This window comes from Pleuronectes platessa, chromosome 14, assembly GCF_947347685.1.
Source record: "Pleuronectes platessa chromosome 14, fPlePla1.1, whole genome shotgun sequence".
Taxonomy (NCBI): Eukaryota; Metazoa; Chordata; class Actinopteri; order Pleuronectiformes; family Pleuronectidae; genus Pleuronectes; species Pleuronectes platessa.
In genome coordinates this window covers 2,995,865-3,006,159 of record NC_070639.1, presented here as the reverse complement: position 1 = coordinate 3,006,159, position 10,295 = coordinate 2,995,865, and the positions used below count along the sequence as shown (strand labels likewise).

At 39.3% G+C, this 10,295-nt stretch overlaps 1 protein-coding gene across 1 annotated transcript; it reads right to left on the bottom strand.

Annotated features, from left to right (window-relative positions):
- Positions 1 to 2,331: 2,331 nt before the first annotated feature.
- On the bottom strand, positions 2,332 to 8,024 carry LOC128456208 (uncharacterized protein KIAA2012 homolog). Its single transcript, XM_053440297.1, has 8 exons — positions 7,735 to 8,024; positions 7,490 to 7,639; positions 7,190 to 7,370; positions 6,778 to 6,937; positions 5,652 to 6,034; positions 5,461 to 5,532; positions 5,081 to 5,253; positions 2,332 to 2,497 (listed from the first exon to the last, which is right to left on the bottom strand). The coding sequence occupies exons 1-8, from the start codon at positions 7,827 to 7,829 to the stop codon at positions 2,332 to 2,334; spliced, it is 1,380 nt and encodes a 459-aa protein (XP_053296272.1). The 5' UTR covers positions 7,830 to 8,024.
- Positions 8,025 to 10,295: the final 2,271 nt, after the last annotated feature.

Genomic DNA, 10,295 nt, shown 5'->3' with positions numbered 1-10,295 from the left:
TGCGTTAGTGTGCTGTCTGGGGGAGAGATTGTGGGCCAAGGTCTACTCACTGTCTCTGTGCGAACTGAATCAGGGAGCTGGGATGTGTGATATAAAGTGTTGACTATGAGTATGGTTTAAGGAATATATGTGGTGTATCAATATGAGTATGTATTATGTGTTTGGTGTATGTCAATATATCCCACAATGGAAAAGAAGGAATCCATCACCTTCTTTGACATTTTATCAGGGTCGGGACATCATGGCATCATTTACAAAACAAAGACCCCTGGAGTGAAATCCCAAAACCATTTTCTCAAAGACACCATAAAGTTGCAGGCTTCTAAGAGCCATAAAGTTAAAATCCCTGAGCAATAATCGTAAACCTAACGTTAACTCACAGTTGACCTCTTAGCATGCATCTTCTACATACACGTCTGTTCATCCAATAATCATTAAACAAATGCAAATTTCCATTACAAGAGTATAGTAGTGTGTGTGAGAGAGTATGATGGTACATGTGAGAGAGAGTAGTAGTGTGCAGGTAAGAGTATGGTGGTGTTTGTGTGAGACCAAGTATGAATTATCTCTCGTAGGGCGTCTCATAGTTTTGTTCTTTATCATGATGATACACATCAATGAAGATGTGTTTCTTCTAGTTTCTGGACAATGGTGGTGGTTTATCTCGCATATCATTTAAAACAGGGTGTTACCACTGCACTTTAGTGCAATCTGTTTTTCCTGAAACATCAACTTTCCAACAGATGCATGTAAAAGCACCTTCAGAGACTGTGTTGTTTACGTTATCAGTTGTTTTGTTCTCAGCTGTGGTTCACTTAGTTTAATTGCTCTCACAGGATAATGAAGATAATCCCACAATGACCAGTTCTGCTGTCACAACTGCACATCCAAGTAGCCTTCAAGTCTTACTCAGCATTGTGCCTAATAGTGAATTGTTCAAATATAATGACAAACTCATCACAGCGGATGAAAAAGACTGAGTCTGAATAATTATAAAATATTTAATCTTTTGATCTTCTTGTGTAAGGCTTTTGAATTAAGGATCGTCCCTTTAGGGAAACTCACAGTAGCCACTGAGACGTACAGTAATTAGCTGTATGAAGTGTGGCTGCAGCCATGTCCTGTTCCCTGAGGTCAGTTCACCGGGGACGTTACAGAAGAGCACCTCACACACATTACAGTTTCCTTACATCACCTCTGGGCTTGAGTGTATCGCCTCTGAAATGACTGTATCCAAAGAAGAACCACAAAGCACACATTAAAACTTTTCCTTTACACAATTTTCTCATGTAAAGTTGAAAATCTTGATTCAAGGGTTTACATTGTCACAAACTTTTAGGAAGTTATTAAACTACCTCTTTATTCTCATAATATTCCAAATTTTTCGTAAAATTAAGACTTTATCTCAATGACAACCTAAATTTCTAAATAATAAATCAATATTCTCTAAATCTCAAGAATATACATACTTATTTCAATATGGCCCCCATACTTTAGATTAGGTTAGAAATAGGTAACAAATTGGAGAAGGGAGATTTTTTTCTTTTTCACTTTAAGGATAAGGAATACTCCTCTGGTACATCGAATCTAATAAGTAGTGATTGACTGATATGTGGCCGCGCAACATCGTTGGAGTTTATGCTGTAACGACCGATATCCCTGCATTTGTCCATTATCCGCTATTTCAATTTGCACAAATGCAGCCTCCTCGTCTAAGCTTGTGAGGTTTCTCCTTCTGAACAGATGCAGTTTTCAGTAAATTTCAACAAAACATATGAAATGCTTGTGAGTGATTTTTATTTGTATTTTGTTAAAATAAATTGCTTTATTTATTATCTTTAATCATACAAAAATATGTATATACATATAATATGTAATAGCTATGAACATGAAGCTTAAAGTGCTTGATATCAATTTTTTTTTTACTATCATACAGTAAAATAACTTAATACAGTAGATTCATAGCTATTTCTGTTAAATCCATTTTATTTATTCTGATAATCTCAAGTTATCTTAGTATGTTTGTTGTAATGTTTCTTGTCATTTAAAGTCTGTGTTTTGACATAACTCCAATGATGGTTTGTATATATAAAGTTTTCTCGTGATATAATCATACTTATGTCTTTAAATATGTTTTAAACAGTATCACAATAGTAAATGTGACTTGATTTTTGTCTCTATGATGATCTTATGATTCTGAGCTTCTCTTATATCATCTTTCATTGAAACTGAAAATCTGATGACATGAAAGATGGAAAGAATCAGTCAATGTGTGTCAAGGGATTTATTGAGATTCATGTCACCAGTGAAAACCTTGTTTCCACTCGTCTGTCAGATGGTCGTCTCGGCTTGAGACGGAGTCAGACCCAGTAGCTGCAGTAAACTAAAATATGAGTAGATCCAGGGACGGGAGATTCCCTGAGTTTTCTCCAGACCTCCGGCCTCCATAACAAGACCCCTTTTAAAGGCCAACTGCTGTTGCAACAGCGCCACCTCTCTACACGGACAACAAAATGAGAGATCAGTAATGTATGAGTCATTAAATTATTTCCCATTTGTCTTAGCTTGTCATCTGTGGAACACCCCAATAGTAAATATAGTAGTTCATAATAATATTAGTAAGGTAGCATTAATCAATACGTTTATTATTTTATTTATTTATTCATTCATCTATAAACAAATAGACTACAAGTTATTAAATTTATATTTTAATTGGCAGAAAAACTTGAATCATGAGTTTATTTACCAAATATGAACCGAGTAATACACAGTTGAAATCAAATATTTTTACAAATTATACAGTGCCTTGCATAAGTATTCACCCCCTTTGGACTTTTCTACATTTTGTCATGGTATAACCACAGATTAAAATTTATTTCATTGTGAGTTTATATAATGGACCAATACAAAATAGTGCATCATTTGGAAGTGGGGGGAAATATTACATGGATTTCACAATTATTTACAAATAAAAATCTGAAAAGTGTTGAGTGCATATGTATTCACCCCCTTTACTGTGAAACCCCTAACAAAGATCTGGTGCGACCAATTGCATTCACAAGTCACATTTGCAAGTCACATAATTAGTAAATAGGGTCCACCTGTCTGCAATTTAATCTCAGTATAAATACACCTGTTCTGTGACGGACTCAGAGTTTGTTGGAGATCATTACTGAACAAACAGCATCATGAAGACCAAGGAGCTCACCAAACAGGTCAGGGATAAAGTTGTGGAGAAATATGAAGCAGGGTTAGGTTATAAAAAAATATCCAGAGCTTTGAACATCTCTCTGAGCACCATAAAATCCATCATAAGAAAATGGAAAGAATATGGCACAACCGCAAACCTACCAAGAGGAGGCCGTCCACCCAAACTGAAGAGTCGGACAAGGAGAAAATTAATCAGAGAAGCAACCAGGAGGCCCATGGTTACTCTGGAGGAGTTGTAGAGATCCACAGCTGAGGTGGGAGAATCTGTCCACAGGACAACTATTAGTTGTCTACTCCACAAATCTGGCCTTTATGGAAGAGTGGCAAGAAGAAAGCCATTGTTGAAAGGGATCCATAAAAAATCCCGTTTGGAGTTTGCCAGAAGCCATGTGGGAGACACAGCAAACATGTGGAAGAAGGTGCTCTGGTCAGATGAGACCAAAATTGAACTTTTTGGCCTCAATGCAAAACGCTATGTGTGGCGAAAACCCAACACTGCCCATCACCCTGAGCACACCATCCCAACAGTGAAACATGGTGGTGGTAGCATCATGCTGTGGGGATGCTTCTCTTCAGCAGGTACAGGGAAACTGGTCAGAATAGAGGGAAAGATGGATGGAGCCAAATACAGGGAAATCCTTGAAGAAAATCTGATGCAGTCTGCAAAAGACTTGAGACTGGGGTGGAGGTTCATCTTCCAGCAGGACAATGACCCTAAACATACAGCCAGAGCTACAAAGGAATGGTTTGGATTAAAGAATGTTAATGTCTTAAAATGGCCCAGTCAAAGCCCAGACCTCAATCCAATAGAGAATGTATGGCAAGACTTGAAGATTGCGGTTCACAGACGGTCTCCATCCAATCTGACTGAGCTTCATCTTTTTTGCCAAGAAGAATGGACAAACCTTTCCATCTCTAGATGTGCAAAGCTGGTAGAGACATACCCCAAAAGACTTGCAGCTGTAATTGCAGCGAAAGGGGGTTTTACCAAGTATTGACACAGGGGGGTGAATACTTATGCACCCAACAGATGTCAACTTTTTTGTTCTCATTATTGTTTGTGTCACAATAAAATTTATTTTGCACCTCCAAAGTACTATGCATGTTTTGTTGATCAAACGGGAAAAAGTTTATTTAAGTCTATTTGAATTCCAGTTAGTAACAGTACATAATGGGAAAAAGTCCAAGGGGGGTGAATACTTATGCAAGGCACTGTAGCTGTCAGTAAGAAAAATAATTTCAAAATATACCTGGCGAGCTGCTCTGCTTGCAGCCTAGCCTGCTCTGCGCCCCATAGAGCGGCCTCTTCTTCTATCCTTTTGTTCTCCTCCTCTTTCTTCCTCCTCTCCTCTTCCTCCTGCTCCTTCATGCGGAGGTACTCGAACCTCTCGCTCTCATCCATCTCTTGTAACTTTCTGTTCTCCTCCTCCTGCCTCCGCTGCTCCTCCATCTGCAAATGCTCAAGCTCAGCTGGAAGAGGACGAAAACAAAATTTCCAATAATTATACGACTCCAAGCAATTCAGAAATTTCTTTAAACAGCACTAATGCTATAAAACAACAGCTGCATCATCAGAATGCAACAAAAGTTTAATGCGACATTAAATTGTATCTAAAGTGTTCACAAAAAAATGTAGTGACAACATTATCGAAAAAAGAGCAATGACCTCAACCATGTCAACATTTATCAAAAGTCCAGTAAACTTTGACAAACAAATTTAATCATATGTGGAGATGGACGGACAACCTGGAAACTTAAATGTCTTTATTTTAGGGAGGTGACTGAGCGGGGGCCTGTTTTAAATCTTTTCTCTACCTCTTTGTTTCCTTCTTCTCTTCCTTCCCTTATCCTCCCTTTTACTTCCTCTCACCTTTCCTCCTCCGTTCCTCCTCCTCTCTCATCCTTTGCAGTCGCTCCATCTGCCTCCTCCTTTCCTCCTGACTCCTTCTCTCCATTTCTCTTTTCGCCTGTTCCCGTCTCACTTTTGCCTGCTCCTCCTCCTCGTGCCTCCTCCTCTGCTCTTCCTCTGTCAGCTTCTTCAGTCTGAGGATGGAGACGTAAAAAGATTATTGACGTAGCAGTGTACCATAATCTTTATAATTTAGTTCCCCTGAATTGAAGGTAGGACCTGAGCTCCTCAGCTCTCTTCCTCCTCTCCCCCTCCAGCTCGCTCTTCATCCGCTCCTCCGTCTGCTCCCTCTCCTGCTTCCTCCTCTCCTCTTCCTCCCGCTCCCTCCTCTTCCTCTCCACCTCCTGCCTCCGTCTCTCTGCTCGCTGGGCCAGACGCAGAGCAGCAGCCTCCTCCTGACTCATTCTAGGTAACTGTTACACAAAAAGTCCAAATAAGAACTTTGACTACGGTTATTATTTATTTTAGAAATTAAATGAATCAAAAACATGGAAAAAGTACTGTAAGTTATTTCAGCTCACGTTCTACCGACCTCTGGCTTAACTGGGTTCAACATCAGCTGTTCCTCCGTGACCATGACAGTGGAACATGATGACAGACGTCCACATGCTGAAGAGAAACCTGTGGCACTGGCTATCATTGCCCCCCCACAGGAAGAGGCTGCAGACCCCCTCGAGTTCCTCTGGCGGATGTAGGACGCAGCGTCACTGGACCTGAGGGAACTCACTGATCGGATGTTTCTCTGTTCATCATTGCTGGAGAGACAATCTGTTTCCACTTCTTCACACGACTTTGCTTCTGTTTTGTGTTCTTGTGTTGCTGATGAGCTTTTGGGGGATTTTAGGAAAGACTCTTCTTCTTCCAGCTCCTGGTTGATCTCCACCTCCCCTTTCTCCACAGGGTCATCATTGCTCTCTGTAGAGAAATGAAAATACTAAGAAAAAACAAGGAAATAGAAAAGTATTGGGGGGCAAAGCTTTAAGTTGTGTCTATTTAAGCGATACCTTAAAAATTAAGTCACTCTGTCATTTTCTGGCTTCATTGTGACTCTCTAGCCTTATTTTTTGCAGAATTTTCTTGGGAAATGTTAGATTTACAGAGGCAAATACCAACATTAGGAATTAAACAATCTGATACAGACACGCTGATGGAAATCTGTTTTTCCTTGTTTACTGTGTAAAATAAAAGTTTTACATCAACAAATATAAACTCTGATATCAATATTTCTGTGAAATGCTAATATCAATTTGCACAATCATGACAATAATCATGATGAAAAAGCTAAAATTGTGGTCAGATTAAATAGTTTTGTTGGTTTTGTCAGTCATCCACATAATTAATATTATAATTATTGCATAAGTACAAACAGTGTTTATTTCCTACATGTATCATAATGTGATTTAAATTATTTTATTAAGAAGAAACTTTTGCCACTAGATTTAAATTATTATTTGTCTTCCCTTCCAGGATTTGAGTGCATGGACGTAACTACTTTTTCATACATGTATTAGTGGTACACGGATAAAACATATGATCCATATGAAAATCTGTGCCACAATCACTAACTTTTACGAGATAATTAAAAACAGGTCCCATCACATTGACATAACACGTGTCATGTATGTTATTTTTCTGACAGAATGTTTGCTATGTCTTACCAACAACTAACTCTTTGTGTGTCAGCCTCTCTCTCCTCTCCCTCTTCTTCCCAGTAGACACTTCCTTCTGCCTCGCCGCCGCTCCTCCATCTCGGTCGTGTCCTTCATTCTTCTTCACCGGTCCTCTCTTTCCTTCCCTATCATCTCTCATTTGCTTTTTCTGAAAGGCAGTGATTACAATTGACAGAAAAGTAACTGTAAACCTGATCTGATTTCATGCATTACTTAAGACAGGTATGTTCTGATACAGTATTTTTGTGTGTACTAAAAACATTTTACCATTATACTTATTGGTACTGCTACTCTATATATTTCATAAACTTTGGGTATTTATAAAAACTTAAATAACCCCACTTAGCTCTCCACAAAAGAAGGTGGAGGCCACAGCTTCAGTGTGAATGTCAGTTCTCACCAATGAAGGAGGAGCGGAGTCATCATGAGTCTCTGTTGTTCCTCTGATTGTCCGTTCCTCTGGTTTCTGGCTCCTGATATGTTGAGAAGTGTCTCTTGTTTTTTGTCTCTCCAATCCTCCGTCTCTGCTGACCCTGGACGTCTTCTGTCCCTCTGATTCTGCAGTTGTAATAGCACTTGTCCTATATAAACGAAGGACACAAGCCTGTGTCAGTTTGTGCAACTACTACTGAGAATATTTTTTTTTAATCCAAATCTGTAAAGTTGATCTCATTGCAGTTTCTGATTATTCCTCATTCACCCGGTTGTTATTCCAGCTTCTTCTGTGTCCTTCTTCTTAATATTCCTCCTTCTTCTGTCCACAGCTTCTTCTGCTGTTGCAGCAGTTGGATTGATTCTCTGCTCGCTGCCAAACATATCCTCTTTATCGTGAAGCTTCTTTCTGGGTTGACTTGAGAGATTCAAAATCAAAAACGTCACCCCAAAGAATAAACAAATGGTTAGACTTTTCACAAAATGTAACATCTTGAAATGAATTAAACAAACCCTGGTCGATGTGATGGAGACAAATGTTCTGTTTGTCCTATCTCATCCCCCTCTTCCACCTCTGCCTCAGCGTCGCCTCCTCTTTGCTCCTCCATCCCTACCTTCTCCCTCAGTGGAGTTATCCTTACATTGTTTCTCCCATCCTTCTTTGGTTTAGTTAATGTTCCCGTCGCTGCTACTGAACTTTTACTTTTTTTCAGGGTCACAGCCACTAGAGCGACAAACAAAACATTTTTTTAAACCTAATTTAAATTAATAAAAAAATAATCATCAGAGTTGTACCTGTATCAGGGGAGCTGGTGGCTGGACAAGTGTTAGGCTCAGTCGAGCCATGGACATCTTGGAACTGGTAGGAGTACAGAGTTCATCAGACAGGAATCAGACAGGGTCAGTACATATTGAAGGAGAATACAGAATAATATCAAGCTGACTGACCAGTCTGGTTCTGATTCTTCGCTTCCCTGTTGCAAACTGACCCACAGACACGTGACTTTCTGTTCCCTAGAGAAACAGTAGAAAAATAAGAAAACAAAACAAACATGTTGTTCATGAAGAGGATCCTGGATCTTTATACCCACTCACCTCATGCTTAGGTAGATGTTGCTGGACGTTACTTAAAAGAGCATCTGTGTTCAGCTCCACTGCTCTATCTACACACACATATACAATGAACAGACAATGGTTGGTTGGAGCAAGGAGAAGGACAAAGATTCTGGTCATGCACACAACATTTTAAGTGTTTGTTGTATGTGAAAACTTGGTTCCACTCTGTGTCATTAAAAACACATACTTCTGTGTTTCTCTTGAACTGCTTTCAAACGTGTGTACGTGTGTGTGTGTTTGTGTGTGTGTGTTTGTGTCCAGACCTATATGTGTGTCCTCAGACTGCAGCACAATGAACCAGGGTAACGTCTCTCCCTCTGTTGAAAGAACCTGGAGAGCTGGGGGACAAAAACAGTAACTTACTAATGATAAATACACAGTTGTAAGATGTGCAGGTTTTGGCTCATCATTTGTACCTTGCTGTTGTGTTCCATTATCAACCTGAGATGAATGCTGGCTGTTGTTGTCGTACAGTGACAGTTGAATGATTTCGCCATCAGGACCCAGGATCAGGCTGCCAACAGATTTGCCATTCTGCAAATCTGATAATATAACAACTTTCAGATAAAACTTTTGGTCGGATCACAAATCGGAAAGCAGAATGTCTCAGTTTTCATGTGTACATGCAAATCAGCGACGTCAGAATGATAAATGGCTAAATAACCTATGCTGTTTGGAAGTTCTGATTGAACAACCGGCCCAACTCTGTTGTGATTGGTCAACCGCTTGCAGCACATTTAGGAAATGTCGACCTCCACTCTCATTTTATGTGGCTAGTCAAACTAGCAGGTAGATGTGTATTATGCAAATGTTGACTTTTGTGATGTTACATGGCATCCTTCGAGTTTTTCACTTTGTAGAACTTTTATATTCAGAAACAACCTCCTAAACATCCCAGAGGAAAGAAACACTAATGACATTTCTTTGATTATTACTAATACATGAGTGAAACACATAACCTGAGAATTCACAAAGCTTTGTGAGGTCAGTATGCTTTACACTTATTAAGTCCATTTATCCAATAAAATACAATGCATATTTACTCATACTTTGAGGATCATGGTTTACGGTAGAGGTATATCTTTAATTACCTCTCAGTTCCAGAGGTAGAAGGCCCCTGACCACACCTCTGTCAGCATCCCTGGACCAACAGGGATTCTGGAGGTCAGGAAGTCGGTTCTGTAAGAAAGCCAAAGAGCTCTGCCTACCCGGACCTATCCGTCCCACAACACAACCCGAAACTCCTACTGCAGGAGGAGGCTCTAGAAGAGAAAACAGAGTGAAACACCATCTTTTAATAAATTCAATTAAATGTATAGAAACACAATATACTGAGTGGAAAATTGCATCGCCAAACGGCAGTGAAAGAAAAAGTAGAACAAGAAAACTGAACAACATAAACTGAAATAACGACTAGAAACATTAAAAACCTGAGACAGTAATATTCTGTACATGTTTGGTGCAAAACTAAGACTGTAAAGGGTTTAGTCAAAATAAGATTTAAACTGAAAGACAAAGCAACAATATGGATATGTCGTTGCTTTGCTGATTTATTTTAGATTAAATTGACGGATCTTTAAGTATCCACCTACAGACTATACAGTTTCACTGTGACTTTAGTGTGTGTGTTTGTGAGTGCGCACTGTACCATGTCCGGGCTCCAGCAGAATTGTAGCACCTTTCTCAGACAGCAGCCTTTCTCTTCCTCCTGCTGCGGTCTGTTTTTTAAAGTAAAATCTCTCATTTTTTTCTCTTTGTCCTTTCTGCTTCACACTCATCTCCTCTGAAATACAAAGTGAGGATGGAAAATAACATCTCTACACTGACGTCAGGTCAGCTTTTTAAATTAGATGAAATAAAGTGAACTTGTTCTACAACCTCTGTGTTCCTAAAGATTAGAACAACAGGAGGTTACCTGACACAGTTTGTAAAACACAACAACACTTTCCCTATTATTT

Bases quoted from the DNA above. Each gene is read 5' to 3' on its own strand.
- LOC128456208 (XM_053440297.1), bottom strand. From the start codon at position 7,829: ATGGAGGAGCAAAGAGGAGGCGACGCTGAGGCAGAGGTGGAAGAGGGG. The intron at 7,371-7,489 runs GTGAATGAGGAA...TCGTTTATATAG, and splicing joins GAAGCTGGAATAACAACCGG to GACAAGTGCTATTACAACTG. The intron at 6,938-7,189 runs GTGAGAACTGAC...ACTGCCTTTCAG, and splicing joins ACTCCGCTCCTCCTTCATTG to AAAAAGCAAATGAGAGATGA.